At 34.8% G+C, this 18,093-nt stretch overlaps 3 protein-coding genes and 1 pseudogene across 4 annotated transcripts; 3 read left to right on the top strand and 1 right to left on the bottom strand.

Annotated features, from left to right (window-relative positions):
• Positions 1 to 1,066: 1,066 nt before the first annotated feature.
• On the top strand, positions 1,067 to 3,432 carry LOC108477536 (RING-H2 finger protein ATL22-like). 2 transcript variants are annotated; one of them, XM_017780075.2, is made up of 2 exons: positions 1,067 to 1,978; positions 2,933 to 3,432. In XM_017780075.2, the coding sequence occupies exons 1-2, from the start codon at positions 1,303 to 1,305 to the stop codon at positions 3,349 to 3,351; spliced, it is 1,095 nt and encodes a 364-aa protein (XP_017635564.1). In that variant the 5' UTR covers positions 1,067 to 1,302; the 3' UTR covers positions 3,352 to 3,432. The 2 variants fall into 2 exon arrangements, with proteins under 2 accessions (XP_017635564.1, XP_052879142.1); XM_053023182.1 differs by lacking the exon at positions 2,933 to 3,432 and adding an exon at positions 2,667 to 2,886.
• Positions 3,433 to 4,213: 781 nt separating this feature from the next.
• On the top strand, positions 4,214 to 8,843 carry LOC108476646 (mitochondrial inner membrane protein OXA1-like). The gene is made up of 10 exons (XM_017778918.2): positions 4,214 to 4,368; positions 4,563 to 5,064; positions 5,579 to 5,669; positions 6,175 to 6,222; positions 6,397 to 6,455; positions 7,262 to 7,337; positions 7,437 to 7,568; positions 7,669 to 7,776; positions 8,113 to 8,167; positions 8,275 to 8,843. Exons 2-10 carry the CDS (start codon positions 4,586 to 4,588, stop codon positions 8,556 to 8,558), a joined length of 1,332 nt encoding a protein of 443 aa, XP_017634407.1. The 5' UTR covers positions 4,214 to 4,368; positions 4,563 to 4,585; the 3' UTR covers positions 8,559 to 8,843.
• Positions 8,844 to 9,034: 191 nt separating this feature from the next.
• Positions 9,035 to 12,938, top strand: LOC108477537 (long chain acyl-CoA synthetase 4-like; annotated as a pseudogene).
• Positions 12,939 to 13,052: 114 nt separating this feature from the next.
• Positions 13,053 to 17,493, bottom strand: LOC108479871 (endoglucanase 6). The gene is made up of 9 exons (XM_017782699.2): positions 16,895 to 17,493; positions 16,595 to 16,807; positions 16,280 to 16,480; positions 15,306 to 15,395; positions 14,914 to 15,078; positions 14,489 to 14,773; positions 14,031 to 14,379; positions 13,851 to 13,925; positions 13,053 to 13,761 (listed from the first exon to the last, which is right to left on the bottom strand). Exons 1-9 carry the CDS (start codon positions 17,096 to 17,098, stop codon positions 13,463 to 13,465), a joined length of 1,881 nt encoding a protein of 626 aa, XP_017638188.1. The 5' UTR covers positions 17,099 to 17,493; the 3' UTR covers positions 13,053 to 13,462.
• Between the last annotated feature and the right edge of the window lie 600 nt (positions 17,494 to 18,093).

The raw sequence follows: 18,093 nt of genomic DNA, 5'->3' as shown, positions 1-18,093 counted from the left end.
CCATTGATGAGAAACCAAAGGAGTAGTACAGCACTGAGATGAATCGAATAAGCTCCAACCATAATCAACAGCAGAGAGATTATCATCCCAAAATGGCCAAAACAAACAATCAGGGCCCTTTGGATCACCAATGGGTTCCAATGCGGTCAGATTTAAGGAGTAAAAAAATTTGAATTAAAACACAGCTCCAGTTGAGATGTTTAGTCGCACACCAATGAGCATTTCTCACCTCACTGTAACTTAAAATATAGGCTGGAGTTAAAAGCTCCAACGAACTTAGAAGTTAAAAAACCGGGTAATTATTATTTTCTCTCTCAAATTCTTTCTTTATTGTTTATTTTATTTAACACACATAACATAATTTTAAAATAATTTAATTTTTTTAAAATTATTTTTATAATTAAATATAAATATAATATAATTTAAATATAATTTGTAACATATTTTGATATTCTATTACATATTATAGTTTAACATTTTTAATAGTCATTTTACATTTTCATCTCACAAATAATATTATATTTGAATTTAAATATCTTATTTTTATTTTAATCTCACCGTTATAATAATTAAACTTATCAAGCTAATAGCACCATACATTTAAAGGAATCTTCAATAAAAGAGAAACAAAGACCAAAAGCATAGAGACCAACGAAGGAAACATGAGAGAAAACGAAGGCCACATTCCTACCACCAAAGCAAACGCCAATTGAACCAAACTTTGCTAAGAAAACATCAGCCCACGAGACATGGGAAATAGACTTGTGCATTGGTACAAGCAAAAGGACAAGCAAGCATAATAATAATACAAAGAAACGCTGGAGTCAAAACCAACAAGCACAAGGTTTGTTGCAAAGGCCGAGTCCAAACCCAAGTCCTAAAGATCCAACGCCAGGCCTAGCAAAAAGAGGATGGGAGTAACAAGTCATTGTCAATTTTAAAGGACGATACATAGTTGCATGCATTATTTTCACGTTTATTGCATTGACCAGTGACTTAAAACCAATGCAACTTGTCATTTCAAGTCTCGTTAAGTATTAATTAAAGCATCGTATTTATTGTCGTGTCTCAACAGAATGCTTCATGCATCTAAGTTTGAATAATCAAGTAGTCCACAGTCCACACCTAACCTTAAAAGTTTTTGCAATGGCTGCTACATGAATCTTCGAATTTTTCTGTCCCGTTTCATTGAACTTCATAATTCCAACTAGTTCGTTATATATAGATTCGATAGATTATATTATATATTTTATTGTCTCGTTTTCTTTGGATCATCTCGAGTAACTATAAAATTCTTCAGCAATGGCTCTCACTGAAATTGTCTTCTTCTCCATCTTTCTAATGTTCACTCTTCAACCATCGACAAGTGTTGAAATTTGCCCTGTTTTGTGTGGGACTCAATTGATTAGCTTCCCTTTCCGCCTCAACACCCAGCCGGGTCGATGCGGGTATCCCCAGTTCGACCTCTCGTGTAAAAACGAAGCACATGCCATCCTCACGATTCCGTTTTCTGGCGGCTTCACCGTCGTAAACATCGACTATATCTTCCAAAACATATGGATCGAAGACCCGGATTCTTGTGCCCCAAGACGTATTCTTCAAGGACTTAATCTATCCGGCACTCCTTTCGATTTGCTAGAGCCTCGAAGCTACACGTTTTTCAATTGCTCCTCTGCTTCATCGACTGTACCAAAACTGGCTGAAGCAAAACTCATCTCTTGTCTTAGCGGCAAGGATTTTTCGGTCGTGGCTATACCAACGGAACGGCTTGATTTGCCTGCATCATTGTCGACATCGTGTTCGGAGATGGCAAAGGTTTTGCTTCCACTTTCGTTGTCTGATTGGTCGGATCCTGGAGATGGTTTCATATTGACATGGAATGAACCTGATTGCAAGTTGTGCGAAAGCAGGGCTGGGACTTGCATGTTCAAGAATGATACGGGAACGGATGTCGGATGCTCCGGCGGGTTTAATGATGGTATGTTCTATTTTGCAGTGACACAAGTTGGTTAATTTGATCGAAAATGTCCATATTTGATAATATTAGATAAAGTAAGTATAATGAATATACATAACAAAAAATATAAAATGCAAAATTAATATAATCACCAATAAACCATATGACTTTAAACCTGATTATAATGCATAGAACAATGCACTTTGAAAAAATAGTTTATTTTAAAATTTTTATTTAAATTTTATTTAATAATAAATATAAGTGGCGTGATAATTAATTTATATTTTAATACTATTACATACTAGTCCAATTATTGGAATTGTAATTTTTAATTGTTTTATATAAATATAGATATAAAAGAATGAAAAACAAAAATACTATTATAATAGTATTAATTATAATTTTAAAAATAAATATTTGGAACACTAGTTTTAAATATAAGTAATAAATTAATCACAAATTTAGATGTGATCCAAATAATAGAAAACTCAAAGAAAAATACAAATTGATTGCCACATTTTCACACTCTTGACTGTAGCTTTAATTCCTTGCATGAATAACATGTTTTCTCTTTTCCCGACAGAGACATGTTTGTTTCTTTGGTACAATGAACATGTTAATGCAAATAAAATTAATAATTAATAACAAATATATATATATTTTTATTTTGCTTACAAAACACATGTTTCTAAATGAATCTTGAATACAGTGAAGAAGAAAAGAGAATTGGGTATACGTGATTACGAAAGCAATTTTCAATTTGCTATTGAGGTCTCCAACTATTAATTGATGATGTACCCACTAGTACATAAGGGTGCTGTACGGTATTTATCCGACATTTATGACGGGCCAAACTGTTCTCTAACGAACGAGTATTGTTGTTGTTATTTTTTTCTTAATAAATGGTGAATTAATATTTTGTTGTCCCACATTACTACATTTTTCATTAACTAGTATTCTTTTCATTAATTACAGGTCTTACAAGGAGCACTAAATTAGCCATAGTGTTTGGTGTGGGAATACCCTTCTCGTTCATCCTCGGCCTTGTAATTTACCTCCGTGGCAAGGTCCAGGATCATCAAAATCTGAACCCGACTGCATCTTCGGCCATGGTCGTCAAAGGTCTTGATGGGCAAATCCTCGAATCATATCCGATAACATTATTAGGTGAAAGTCGACGATTAACACGGCCGAGTGATAACATTTGCTCTATTTGTCTTAACGAATACCACGCTAAAGAGATATTACGAACTATTCCAAATTGCAACCATTATTTCCATGCCGTTTGTATTGATGAGTGGTTGAAATTAAATGTTGTGTGTCCTTTATGTCGTAGTTTCCCTATGAAACTTATTTCGAATGTTACCTCATCTAGGTCTTTAATATCATCATAATAATTATTGATTTTAAAAACAGTAACATGTACTTCCATTTTAATTCTTTAAAGAAAAAGAGATTTATTATTTTACATGAAATTGTTATTGAAAAAAAAAAAAAGAGCTTTTCTCCTCTCGTGAGCATAAAACCTAATACATTACATATTAATAAACTATCAGTAACCTAGTAAAGTAATATTCATAAAGAAGAGATACAGCCAAGCTCTAAATTGGAAGTCCGAGTTTGGGCTCACAATCTTTAATGCCTAGGGTCCTATGGGCAAACAACAACCAAACAATCAATATAGACTCAATTAATACGGTTTAATTGATTTATTCATATTTTTAGTCATATTTTTAAAACTCGTGAATCAGAAAAGATTTTAAGAATTTTTTTTTGAATTACAAAGAAAAAAAAAGTAAAACCTTAATAACAATATAACTAACGTGATTCGAATTCAGACCATACTTGAAACGATAAACACCCTCAAATTAATACCTGATTAAGGAAGACTTTAATTTTAAATTGACTGCTTTGAATTTTGACCTCATTTATTTCTCTTTCAAAAGTCATCATGTCTTTTACCCAATTTAGAATCTTCATATTGTGGCACATTGTCTTTAACGTCCAAAATATACCTAACTCCATTTCCTTCAAATTGGGTCGTATTAGTTAGCAACTTAAAATTATATTTATAATTCACTTTAATACATTTAAACTAATTTCTTATTGTATTGATAATAATATTCTCCTATGTTTAATATTATATAAAAATAATTAGTTTTCATAAATGCGATTATTTTGGAAAATAAAATGACAGCTAATGGTTGGGCTAATATGGACCCAAAATTGTCAAAGGCAGCCCATTCCATCCATCATAAGAGGACGGGATTACCCTCGAAAACCCACACTACGTTGAGGGCAAATAAAAGAACAGTGTTCGAGGAAACAGAAATCGGGCTGTTAAACCCTGTTCTGTTGGAAGGGCACCTTGAAAAAACCCTTCTCTATTTCGATCGCCGGAGATTGAAACGGTGAGTGTTTGCTTCTTCGTTCAAGTATTATTTAAGTCCTTGATTTTAGCTTCAGAAATTTTATTGTATTGCTAGTTTTTAGTGATTTTTTACTGGAATAATAAACGAATCTCGAGAAATTCTTTAATGTTTTTAATTTCGATCTTGATCTGGTTATGGTTTTAATTTGAACATTCTTATTTTCGTTTGATTAGAGGAATTTTTATTCTTCGTATCAATGGCGTTTAGCCGTAGCCTTTCCAGTAGAGCAACCCTAATAGCTAGACGGTATCAACCATCGTTTGCCTACATTTTCCATGATGATGAGCGTAAGACTCATCCTTCTACCGAGCCTCAATCTACACAAAAGCCTGGTAATTTTGTTCAACAAAGATCTTTTGGAACTGGGTTTAGTAATTCATCCTCGGGGCTTTGTGGTCTATTGTTCCAAGATAGAAGATGTTCCCAACTAGCCTTTCTCCCTGGAACTGGTGTCTCTTTTGGTCGGTTTATGTCGACTAAGGTTAACGATGGGGCGAAAGAGGTCGAGTTTATGACTGATGTTGCTGAAGCTTTTAAGGATACTGCCATTGAAGCTGTGACTTCGCAGGTTCCTGCTGTGAATGAGGTTGCCATTGCTGCTGCTGATTGTTGGTTACCAGTTGCTACATTGCAGTATGTTATTGATGCGGTTCATTCTTTTACAGGCTTCAACTGGTAAGTTGCTGTAGTTACTTAATGTTATTTTCTTCAGTTATTCATGTTCATTAAGAACGAATGGCATGTGCAATGCTAATGATTTCAGCCACTTGTTGAACTACCAATTCTCTAATGCAATGATTTAATTAATTGTCTTCAAAAGTGATTGTTCAAACTATCTATCCAGGCCTTAATTCAGATGATGAAAAGGTGACAGCATAAACTACCGAGCTATAAATATAAGGATTCCTGTCTGTAGGACACTGGTTAAACTTGCATGCTATATTCATTTCGTTATATTTGATAATTAAGTATCTAGTCAAATCAATTCATTATTATGAGGTTGAATTAAAGTTATGATTTGCAAGATGATGAAAAGGAATCCTGATGTGAATCTATGCATGCATCTTGTGAAATATGTATCTTCTGACTTCTTCGTTTATGCTAATACCAAAGTTTTAGTAAATTGCAATGTTGAGAATAGAACCATTGTTTTAATCTTTTAACAATATCAGTGTATTATTGATTTCAGGTGGGCTTCCATAGTAGTGACAACGCTTTTGATTCGAAGTGCAACTGTTCCACTTTTGATAAATCAACTTAAAGCTACCACAAAAATGACGGTGGGTAATTTTAATTGTTTTTTTTATGCCCTAATTATATACACTTCCTATCTTTTATTTTACTGCTGGGTTATCTGTATACACTTCCATCTTTTTTATACACTTCACCTAATTTTGATATTAATAGTGCTACTAACCTTTGGATGGCGATCTTGCCTTTCAGACATTGTTAATAGTGCAAAACAAAGAGAAAGAACTGAGAGACTTCACCTTAGTGTTCTAGTTCCTGAAAATTTAGCCTGCCTCTGCTGAATTGTACATTTTGGTGCACCCCCCCCCCCCGGGGTGCCAAAAAAGAAAAAGAAAAAAAAGGTTTGCCTAGCATGCATGCCAAAAGGAAAAAACTATGACATGGTCATGGACAAAGGAATCTTTTAAAAAATTTGGCCTTTAGTGACTTAAGTTTTGAAACTGATAGACTACTAATAGCTTGATTAACAAAAGTGATCTTCCTAATCATTTAAGTATTGATATTCATCTTCGCTAATTTGTGTTTGCCCTGCAGCTAATGAGGCCACGCTTGGAGGAAGTCAAGGAGCGGATGTCAAGCAAGGTCTGGTGTCAGCTTTTGCTGTAGTGGTGTTATTATTTTGAACAATCTATACTCTATAAATAGGATGCTGTTATATGCTGTTGTGCATAATTGCAGAGCATGTTCAGATTCCATGGACGTTTTACAATGATACTATGAATGAGTTTTACAATTTTTCTACTTATTTTTGTGCAGGGTAGTGATGCCTTGTCAATGGCTGAAGGTCAAAATGAAATGCAAAAGCTTTTCAAGGAGTAAGCCACTTTTTCATTAGAACAAGCTTGTATGTCTGTTGAGAGTACTTGTCATAATAAATTGTTTGCATGCCCTTTGGTTCCATGATTGAATCATAAAAATCAGTTAATTGGCTTTTTTATGCTATTATCTCTTTAACTTTCTGAAGGGCCCTGGTTTAAATGCAATTCCACTTTGATATTTCGTTGATGTAAAAGATGCTGGGAGCTCCACATCGATTTAAATGTGTTTTTAATTTATTTATTTATAGTGCTCTTATCCCTTTCAGTAACAGCCAAACTCCAGTTTTCTGTCTTAGTCTGAAGTTATGGTAAGCAGGGATTTAAATTGTGGTCGCGGCCGCATTTTCGGTTGCGTTGCGTTTGTCGCGGTTGCGGACATAACGAATGCTATTGCGGTCATTGTGGGTATCGCGGTCGTGAATTTTAAAAAAAAATTCACATAACTTATTGTAAAACAATAATAGCGGTTTCGGCTGTAGCGGTTTCGGACGGTGCCGCTACCGCTATATAACGGCCGCTGTAGCGGTATCAGACCGCTATTTAAATCCCTGATGGTGAGTTCTTAATGTTAGCGTCTCCCTTAAAATCTGACTTGGAGGATGCTAAATGGATTTATTCTATATATTGAAGTAAGAAGCACATGTATATTAGACTTGAATTGTTTTAGATGATAATTCATTTGGTAGTATTCTCTAGATTTTGGATGATCAGAAATGTGCTTAATATAGTCGTTCACTTAAATGTCTTTCTAACTCTTTCTTTTTTAACCTGACAATTTCATTGTTTGTCTTAAATACTTACAGATATGGCGTGACTCCATTTACACCACTGAAAGGGATTTTTATTCAGGGTCCCATCTTTGTCAGCTTTTTCTTGGCTGTAAGATAGCAACAGTGATTCCTTAAATATTACTGGTTTGGTCTTAGAATTGCATATAGTGCATTTAGAATTATATCTCATGACCTGATTTTTCCCCAGATTTCAACAATGGCTGAGAAAATGGAATCATTTAAATCCGGTGGAGCATATTGGTTTACTGATCTCTCTACTCCAGATAGTTTATACATCTTTCCGGTTATGACAGCGCTAACTTTTTTGTTAACTGTGGAGGTAAGCATCCTATTTTGTTGATACCTTAAGGCATCGGGCAACATCTTGAAACACCCTTCGATCGTTGGATCGGTTTTGATTAAATGCTTTATATCCTCAGTGTAACATGCAAGAAGGCATGGAAGGGAATCCTGCTGCTGCAACTATAAAAAATGTTTCTCGGGTCTTTGCTGTTCTTACAGTTCCGTTTACCATGAGTTTCCCAAAGGTACGCTTCCTTTGCTGGCTTCTGCATGTTCTTGTGTCTGCCATCAGCTCTCAATAGCAGTAATATTTTTCCTACTCGAATAGGTCATCTGGGCCTTTCTAAAACGGTTTCCCTTAACAAGCTTGTATGGTATGTTCGCATTGCCTACTATAACAAGCTAGTGCACTATTTTTGCTGGTTTTGGCAAATGGTACCGTTGATGAGCTCTATGTAACTCCTAGAAGTCTAGAAACTTTGGGTGCAATGCAAGATTGACAGAAAACAACTTTCTCTGGAGATTTAATTGCTCTGAATATTTACTTAATGATGATCATTTTCATCTCATTTATTCGACAGGCCATATTTTGTTATTGGATCACATCGAATATATTTTCCCTTGGATATGGATTAGGTGAGTCCGTAAATGTCATGCTATCCATCGACTAAACATTTGATTTGCTTTTCCGAGATTTCTGAATATGACTACATGTCATTTCCTTTATTTGTTTGTTTTTTCAGTGCTTAAGGCTCCTGGAGTGAAGAAGGCTTTAGGTGTTCCTGAAATACCGAAGCAACCAGTCGATACTGCACCACGGCCTTCTATTGATCTGTATACGGCTCTCAAACAAACTCTCAAACAAGCCAAAACCGCATCACAGCAGTCTACCTCGTTGCCCATTGAACCAACAAAAGTTGCGAACCAAATAACATCATCTTCATCTTCTTCGTCTTCGACCATCAATCAGAGGCTTAGAAATTTAGAGAAACAAGTAAAAGGAAGGAAGAAAAACAAGAAGAGGTGAGAAAAGCTATTCTTCCGGAAATTGAACTGCCATTGAGGATATTAGTTTTATAACTAATGAGTAATAGCAATATTTATTTTAGAAATTTGCATCATGTATTAATTTTTGTAGTCATATAAACAAAAATGACTGAATTAGTTTATATTCATTGCGGGAGTTTTGAGGTTTTCTATTTTCTCCGGAATTTGGGGATTTTTGTCTGTACCGGATAACTGATGTATTCGCTGCATTTGTGCTTTACGTAGGGAAGAAAAATAAATGACACTATTGAGTGGATTAGAATAATATTGAAATTTCACTTATGATATTAACTTTTTATATTTATTATACAAATTGTAGTGTTATTATTTTATGCAAATAAATTTTTATTTAAAAAGATTACGTGTCACAATTAAATAAAGGGAATATGCAGTGGGACATAAAAAAGGGCATGTAATTTTTATTGGTGAAAATCAAACATCAAACTAACTTAAGAAATGACCAAAACAAGAAAAAGAGAAGATATTCACCATTATTATGGTTTTCACATTAACTAAAATTACCAAAACAATTAGAAGAGAAGATACTCATCATTATTATGGTTATGGTTTTCACATTAACTAAAATTGCCAAAACAATAAAAAGTCGTTTTCAAGTTTTAACTCTTTTTCTTTTCATTTATTTTAATTTGATAGTTTGAATCTTAAATTTGGTCACTTTTCTAAAATTTATTTTTAGATACTACTCTCCTCATAGAAATATTTTTTCTGCAATTCTGCGTGTATGTTTTTCACACTGCAATTGTTAGTTTTGGGAAGGTAACACCTGAGCAAAAAGCAGAAGCTAAGTATAGTTTGGCAATATATTCTTGGGAAGACTTTTTGCATTTGGTAAGCACTCCTCTGTTATTCTCCTCTTGAATTTATTAGCAAATAATAACTAAAACATGACTTGACATGACAGAGAAACACAAACCCAACATAAATATATTAACATGTTAAAATCTATATAACACAAATTTTTAATTTGTCAAAAGTTATGTAAATATAAAATAACTTGAGCATGATTATGACACAAGAAAAAAACATGATCTCGACACAAATATACGAATTGCTGAGTCGAATATCATTAGATAACCATATGTCATGCATATTTGCTAGTTTAATTTGCTTACTTACTCTAACTTACACTGCATTTTAACTTGCAGGTGACAAACAATTCTTGTTCAAGTTCTGATGTATGACTCTTGCAGGGAGCAAGAAAGCAATTTGATCTTCCAGAGAAGACGAAAAGTGATATATGGACAATAATGTATACTAGCGGAACCACTGGTGATCCCAAGGGAGTGATGATTTCAAATTGTAGTGTTGTTACTCTTATAGCAGGGGTGAAACACCTGGTAGAGAGTGTAAATGAGGAGGTGATCCTTTCATTGAAATTTTTTATTCTAGGACAAATTGTTTCACTAGTCATTTCATTTTAACTTTCTTTTCTCCCAACTCTAAATTTTGAGTTAATGATTTTTCTATTTTTTGCTTTTCCCTCTCATTTGTTTTTTTTTTCTTGTAAAATTTTACAGTTGACTGAGAAGGATGTATATCTTTCTTATCTTCCTCTTGCACATATATTTGACCGGGTGATTGAGGAGTTTTTCATTTCTCAAGGTGCCTTAATGGGATTCTGGCGCGGGGTGAGCAGGATAAATTGAAATTATATCTAAGATAAAAGAGCTTACTCAAATTATCACTTGCTTATTTGTTGCATATTCAGGATGTGAAACTATTGGCTGATGATATTGGGGAGCTAAAGTCAATATCTTCTGTGCGGTTCCTCGTGTGTTAGAGTCCATTCAGGTAAACTTTCTTATATTCCTCAATGTGCCGATGAGACTGATTTCCAGCTTTTTTTTTCTAATCATTTATAAAGGTGAAGAGGTTTTATGAATCTGGAATAGGTAATGTCTTTTTGGGTTATCTGTGAAGTTTAGAGTGCAATGCAGTATCTGTTCTGAGTCTGTCATAACTTCCGTACATCATCAGGTTTACTACAGAAGGTTTCTGGGGGAAGCTAATTGTCTAAGACGCTGTTTGATGTGGCATACTCAGTTACATTCATTTTTTAGTTTGCTGTGAAGAAGATCATTGTATCTGTTGAATTCCAATAAAAAATAAAGGCTAAAAGTAACAAGGAAGTTAATTTTATCACCATAGACCCACCAGGTATCAAGAACAAAGGATATTGGCTTCAATAAAAATAAAATTATCTCAATCATTTCAGCATTAAGCTTTATAATGGAGCTTTTGATTACGGTTGTTGGCTTTTGTTTTACATAATTCCGTTTATGGAAAGTGGTTTCCAAATTTTTCTTTGTTGTTATTTGATTCTAATATCTATGATAACCCTGACAGCAAATTCGGTAACATGAAGAAGGGCACTAAACATGAAGATGCATCTTTTATCTGTGACAGAGTTGTATTAAGGTGATTAAAGACTTCATTATTATATCATCCACACAGGTCCTTGCATCTCGATCACCTAAACGAAAATCTGTCAACTACTTGAATCTCATTCATATATGTAATCTTCTCAGGTAAATAGCGGATTGGGAGGGAATGTACGGCTCATTCTATCTAGTGCAGCACCTCTTTCTGATCACATCGAAGAGTTCCTGCGAGGGGTTGCATATTGTCATGTTCTGCAAGGATATGGTATATCATCCTAGAAATTAGCCTTTTTGTATATGTGATTCTTTTTTCTTTACCGATTTTGCACACTTACTGCAACATAAACATTGATCAATTTTGTTTGGATCTGAATGTAGGCCTGACCGAGACTTGCGCGGGGACGTTTGTCTCGTTACCGAATGAATTGTCTATGCTTGGTACTGTGGGTCCTCCAGTACCAAATGTAGATAGATGCCTAGAATCTGTCCCTGAAATGGGATACGATGCTCTTGCAAGCATACAACGTTGTGTCAGGAGAGACACTATTTTCAGGGTAGTACAAACGTGAAGACCTCACCAAGGAGGTATTCGTCGATGGATGGTTCCACATAGGTCCGTCAATTCTTGCCTCTTATTAAATCAAGGTTCTATTACCATTGTCTCTGAGTTGACATTCTTTTCATCATGTTTATGCATTAGGGGATGTTGGTGAGTGGCAACCAAATGGAAGTATGAAAATTATTGATCGAAAGAAGAACATTTTTAAGCTTTCACAAGGGGAATATGTTGCAGTTGAGAATCTGGAGAATGTTTTTGGTCTTGCATCTGTTATTGATTCGGTAATGCCTTTGTTCCTCTCCTCAGTACTTAAATCATTCATTGCAGTCTTTTAACTCGACCGTGATCTTGTCTTTCATCGATTTTTTAGATCTGGATTTAAGGGAACAGCTTTGAGTCCTTCCTCGTTGCTGTTGTTAACCCCAAGAAGCAAGCACTTGAAGGCTGGGCTGCCGCTAATGGTGTACATGGTGACTTTAATTCCACCTGTCAAAATCCCAAGGCCAAAAGAGTACGTAGTCGAGGAGCTCTCAAAAATTGGAAAAGAGAAAAAGGTTTGTCATTCAATGGGTTTTGTACTTCACGGGATATTTGTTCAGCCACTATTAAAGCGAACACTTATCTTCATGCCAGGGGGAAAGAAAATGGAAATTGAACCTTTGTACTTTGTTTCAGCTGAAAGGTTTTGAATTTATAAAAGCTGCCCATATCGACCCTGTCCCGTTTGACATGGAACGCAACCTTCTCACCCCAACGTATAAGAAGAAAAGGTCTCAACTGCTCAAACATTATCAGGTACGTAGCTATTTTTCTGTCATTTCTATTGTACTTTTATTTCCATACTGTTATGGCTTAAGTACTTTTTACACAGAACTAGGCAATAGCCATGAAGTCTTTCATTAATGCTTTGCATTTATTGATGTCTTTCAATTCAAACGAAACATCAATAGACAAATAAAAATTAATTAATTAGGGAATTTAAGGATTTGAGTAATGAACAGATTCATTTAAGGGGAAAGCAGAACAATTTAAGGATGAAACTTATATATATATATATATATATATATACATCATTTTCACGATCAATGGATCAATGATCAATGTCGTTTGGATGCAGAGTGTGATTGACAACTTGTACAAGAGTGCAAACAAGCCAAATGCTCGACAAAGCTTTCAGCGGTTTCAATATATGGTGAGTTACACTTCCTTTTCTTTGGACTGCAAAATGTTGTTCCTTCATGTTTGATGTTTCCCTTTCAAGATTAGTGTATACTTATTTTATTCATTAAATAATTATTATTTATTTTAAAAATTCAGTAATGTATTTTATAATGATTCTTTTTGGACCAGAAATAATCTATAATACATTTTAACTCTATTAAATAGTTTAATATTAAAATGACTGGTATCCTGCGTTTTAAGAAGACACCAATTAATTGGTGTGTTTATTAGTTCATAGGGAAATTACAGAATCACAAACTGAATCATGAACAGGCAATGTAGGGACAAAACATTGTTGTGCGAACTGTATTTATATGGAAAACATATAATGCTAAAGTTTGCAGTTACAACACAAACAACAAAAAAAAAGGACATCAGCTGCTGCTGTGTAAGTAGGAAGTAAAAAACAGATTCCTTGCAATCTTATTGAGAAGTAATTTGTTTACTTTCTCAATTTTCATCCTCTTTTACTGTCTCTCAATTCTATCTATTTCTCCTCCAATCTTCCACTAAATATCTGGTAGAACCCTAATTAAATAACCCATTCAACAAGTAAAGTTGAAAATCCCCAAACAGCGAAGAAAAAAAAAAAGGAAAACCTTTTTCTTTGACGCATTCTGTATAGCTGCACAAATTCTAACACCACAACCCCAGAACCATGTTGGAACTTACCCTTTATTTTTTTTGCAATGTCTTCCATTATTAAGCTAAATTGTAGCTTGAAACAGAGACATCAGCAGGAGAAGCAGCATGGATGTATACAAACTCAAGACTCTTTCCGGCAGGTAAAGAGTTGAGCCATTCTGGGAAACCATAAGAATTGCCAGACTTGGTGAGACCCCATATGGGACCATAAAGCTTTGATATTGAGAGCTTGAGAGCCTTTAATGTCTTGTAAGACTTGTTGGTCACTACTGTGGAATATCTGTAGTAAGTCTTGCCCTTGTAATTCCAGGAAGTTGTCATCTTCTGGTTTATAGTAATTGGACTAGAAGATGAGGCTGCAAAGCAAAAATTCCTAATGTTTAGATCTTGCCATTCAATACCTTATTGTAATGAGACATGGAACCAAACAGAAACTAGAACATACCAGGAGTTGGATTCCGTTTGGGCTTCGGTGCCGGTTTCGGTTTGGCAATGACAGGATTAGGCACTGGGGCAACCACTGCAGGAAAGCCAAGGTAATGATCATCATGATTAATTGAATATGCGAAAACTCGAAGAAGTTAATACCATAAAACTTAAATGGCGATATAGGGTTAAAACTTACCAGGAAGGAGTTGGTTATATCCACCATGACCACCAGCTAATCTAGCCAAAATGCCAAGAAGTGGAGCATTGTTATAGGTAGCAGGCTCTGTTTGCTCATAATTGTCTCTTTCATCAGCAAAATTATCATAGGCATCAGGCCCTCCGACCAAAGCACCGGTGAGGACATTAGGATCACTAGCTTTCCTTGTATACCAAGTTGCGTAACCTTGTCGGCAGGCAACAAATTTAGGGTTGACCTTGATCGAAACAATCGAAGAACCTCGGTGGTGAACTTGTCTTGGATAATTGTTTCCGTAGCCAACCATATAGCTTGTAGCTCTTGGATTGTCTCCGAGAAGGTAATCCACCTGAGAATTCAACATTGCAAAACATCAGAAAAATTGTTAAAAGTCTCAACTTGGTCACCATTTATAAGAAGTATAAAGATTTAAATCCATGAAGAGATCGATAAATCACCTGAGATTTCGCAAAAGAAAGAAGCTCCGATGGTGCAACATTGCCAGCAGCACACTTCAAGCTTCCCCTATAGGAAGTTAGATAATCAGAGTAGACGGTTGCCAAGAACGAAGCGCTTGTCACGAACTGCATGTTGTTCCATCTCTGTCTGTAAATCAAACCACCGGGAGTCTTCTGAATATTACGGCTACCCTTTCCGATCAATGAACACATGAAGTACTCCGCCTTCTGACGGTACTTCTCGAAAACTGGTGTATGGTGACCAGCTTTACCTTGCATTAAAAACTGCAGGTGATGCAGAACATACCACTTAAAACAATTTGAACCACAAACAGTAACTACATGTTGATGAGATATAACTGCATAACCAATTATTGTACAATAATGGGAGACAACGAAGTTACAGTTGAAAAAAATAATAATACCTTGGCGACAAGGGTCTGAACCCCAGCATACTTGACGTCCCAACCGAACTCGGTCATGGCCCAGCCGGTTCCACCCATTGAGTCACCATTTTTCGCAAGATAGTTCAAGTAGTATTTATTGTTACTAGCTTGGTACAGCCATGCAGCGGCCCACAACAACTCATCCTACACAATTTCATGCAATCTTGGATTTAAATTCAAGTATACGCAACATCTTATATTCTCAAATTATGACTTTTTATATAAAAATAATTTATTTTTTGTATAAGATCGAATTTGTGACAGATGTGAATTGAAGATTTAAACACGAATCCTTTGTAACTGACCACTGTTTTGATAGAATTTTTTATAAAAAAAAATATTAATATTGATGAGAACTTAGAGAAGCTTACGTTGTAGCCACTGATGGATCGGTAGTATTTTTGAGCGACTGTGATACTACTGTCATATTTGCCTCTGTATTTATCAGCAAACTCGAACAGCTGAAAACAGAAAAAGAATCAAGATGTTAAATAATTAGTTTTATTAGTAAATTGGATCCGAAAGGATACCTTAATAATAAAATTATTCTTATTCTTATTATTATTATTTTTGTCTACTAAATTAATAATTTTATTTCAATTTATTGCAAAAAGCAATAACAATCAATAACAACAATTTTTTGGTGAAAATAAAAATCATACAAAATTACAAAAATAAAGATTGAGTGAATGTAACACTCATTTGTTTGACCTTATCAATAAGGCTATGGGTTCAACATCAAACACTTGTATATCAATTTTTTCGATTAAAATTTGTTTAGCTAAATAATTAGAATAAATTTTTTTTATAATAACTTATTGAATTCTACACAATTTTAAATAAAAAGAGATAAAATTAATAATTTAAACACCATACATTACCCAAAAAAACTTTGAAAACCAAACTTAGAATTGAGTTATGGTTGAGCCGGTTCTTGAAATTTGCCGTTAACGAACGATTGGGCTAGGCGATGTAATATGAGAAAAGAAGCAAGGGTACTTTGGGACATGGGGTTTTATTAAAAGCACCGACAAATGTTGGCACGTGAGGGGAAAATTGCGGCTTTTGGTGGTTTAAGATCTGTACGGTCAAAAGGAAAAGTAATTGGCCGTGATGGACGGGGTAAAGCGAAGTGCTCCAATGATCCTAATTATGCGCCGAAAAAGTTTACCCGCATTATATAATTTTCAATTTCAAAACCATGAAGTTAATGATCCAATAATAACGACGTCGTTTACAAAAGAGTGAGCAACTGTCTATAACTACCTATTTACTATGGTCTAAGCTTTTTGACTGAAAAGGGCAGTGTTTGGGAATTGTGAAAGAGAGTGTGTAAACACCATACCTGGTAGGCATGGCGAAGAAGCTCTCTGGAATAGGCAGGATTGGAGCGGCGGAAGACAATGGAAGCGGCTGCCATTGCGGCGGCGGTTTCACCGGCGAGATCCGACCCGGGATTACTTGGGTCAATCTTGTAAGCATGACGGTCGGTGGTCATGTCCTCTGGTCTTTGCCAACAGTAATGGTCACTGTTACCATCTCCCACCTATAATAAAAATAAGACCCACACCAAAATTAAGCAACGAAAATAATTTTCGAAATCGGTCTTTTATTTAAATTGTTAAATTCATAGTTACTCTATCATGTTGTGATTGAATACCTCTCCGTAAAGGACATAAGGCTGGGGATGAGCTTTGATGAAATAGTCAGTGCCCCACTTGACGGCTTCCATGGCATGGCCGAGCTCACCATTAGCAGCCATTTGTTTGCGGTACTCTATTATGCTCCAGGACATCATTGTTACGGTGAATGCCATAGGCAACCCGAACTTCACATTGTCCCCTGCATCATAATACCCTCCTACCAAATCCACCTGCAAAATTATTCTCAGACAATTTGAGCAAACTGGTTTCGAATTGGTTCAGCAATTAGGAAAATGAGAGTGGAGCTTTTAGCTTACCCCACTAGCCTTGCCGTCATTCAAACCAGAGTTAGCTCTCCATGTGACTCTCTGGTTATGAGGGAGGTAACCAGATCTTTGAGCTTCAAAGAAGAGAATACTCTTACTCAAAGCTTGGTTATAATCATGCCCACCAAATGCAAAAGGAAGGCAAAGTAGCAGAAACAGAGGAGCCATTGAAATGAGTCTCATTAACTTCCCCATATATTCAAAGTTATCAGAGGACACAAAAATCAAGTTTCCTTTTAACTTTCTAAAATTGACAAGAAAATGCAGTCTAATTGGAGGAAAATGTGAAATGTGGGTTATAAATTATCAGTTGAAAGTAAAAATCCTGATAAACCCACAAGCAAAAAAAGAAAGGGAAGAAAAGGAGAAGAAAGAGAAAGAGAGGGAGCGTTGAGAATGGGGAATTGGAAGAGCATGAGGCCACTATATATGGTGGAGGGGAGGAAAGTACCAAGAGGCTAGAAATAGGCAGAGATCAAATAAATGAACATTATTTTATTAATTTTAAGTTTTTTTGATATATATATATATGTGGGTCAAGAACAGATCATTTTATGTATTTTTTAGAAGTAAAAAGAAGAAGAGAAAATTCTGCGATAGATGAAATTATTGTTAGAGAATACAAAATTCGAACTTAAAAAGACGAGCGTTTGCCAGTTATGGCTATTTTAAAAAAAACGGAGTTAAGTCTAATTTTTAAAATTACTATTTTATATTTATTGTAAAAATATAAAAATATATTATATAATAATTTTTTAGGGAATTATATAACACAATCTTAAAATATTCAAGTGAGATATTTCTATAGTTTAAAAGGAATAAAATTTGGTATATTCTTGGTAGAATTTTTAGACTCTACAAGTAGAAAATTAATAAGTGTAAGGTATAATAAAATATTAAAAATAGATACATGATAGTTTTTAAGATTACTTGTGAAAAAAAAAGGTGTATTGTCAGTGTACCAAATATTAATACAATGTCAAATACATATAAAAATTAGAAAAATTATTTGGGATAAGAATTTAACAAGTATATTATAGGGTGTAGTAAAAAAAAAAATCTTAATTACATAAATAAAAGTGACATTTGTTACATCCTCTGTAATACACCAACCCAACTTGATTGTGGGATTTGAGATGTCACGTTCTTTGCTGAAGCAACTACAACTTTATTTGCATATCAAATAAATA

The sequence above is a fragment of the Gossypium arboreum genome, chromosome 12 (assembly GCF_025698485.1).
Source record: "Gossypium arboreum isolate Shixiya-1 chromosome 12, ASM2569848v2, whole genome shotgun sequence".
NCBI lineage: Eukaryota > Viridiplantae > Streptophyta > Magnoliopsida > Malvales > Malvaceae > Gossypium > Gossypium arboreum.
Note: the sequence above shows the minus strand (reverse complement) of the source record. Positions and strands in the feature narration are given on the sequence as shown.

What these genes read in the sequence shown, in the direction of transcription:
- LOC108477536 (XM_017780075.2), top strand. Translation starts at nt 1,303, where the DNA reads ATGGCTCTCACTGAAATTGTCTTCTTCTCCATCTTTCTAATGTTCACT. An exon ending in CTCCGGCGGGTTTAATGATG is followed by an intron (nt 1,979 to 2,932) that starts GTATGTTCTATT and finishes CATTAATTACAG; the next exon opens with GTCTTACAAGGAGCACTAAA.
- LOC108476646 (XM_017778918.2), top strand. Translation starts at nt 4,586, where the DNA reads ATGGCGTTTAGCCGTAGCCTTTCCAGTAGAGCAACCCTAATAGCTAGA. An exon ending in TTGTCAGCTTTTTCTTGGCT is followed by an intron (nt 7,338 to 7,436) that starts GTAAGATAGCAA and finishes ATTTTTCCCCAG; the next exon opens with ATTTCAACAATGGCTGAGAA. An exon ending in CTTTTTTGTTAACTGTGGAG is followed by an intron (nt 7,569 to 7,668) that starts GTAAGCATCCTA and finishes TTATATCCTCAG; the next exon opens with TGTAACATGCAAGAAGGCAT.
- LOC108479871 (XM_017782699.2), bottom strand. Translation starts at nt 17,098, where the DNA reads ATGGGGAAGTTAATGAGACTCATTTCAATGGCTCCTCTGTTTCTGCTA. An exon ending in TTCAGACCCTTGTCGCCAAG is followed by an intron (nt 14,774 to 14,913) that starts GTATTATTATTT and finishes CATCACCTGCAG; the next exon opens with TTTTTAATGCAAGGTAAAGC. An exon ending in CAAACGGAATCCAACTCCTG is followed by an intron (nt 13,762 to 13,850) that starts GTATGTTCTAGT and finishes TTTGCTTTGCAG; the next exon opens with CCTCATCTTCTAGTCCAATT.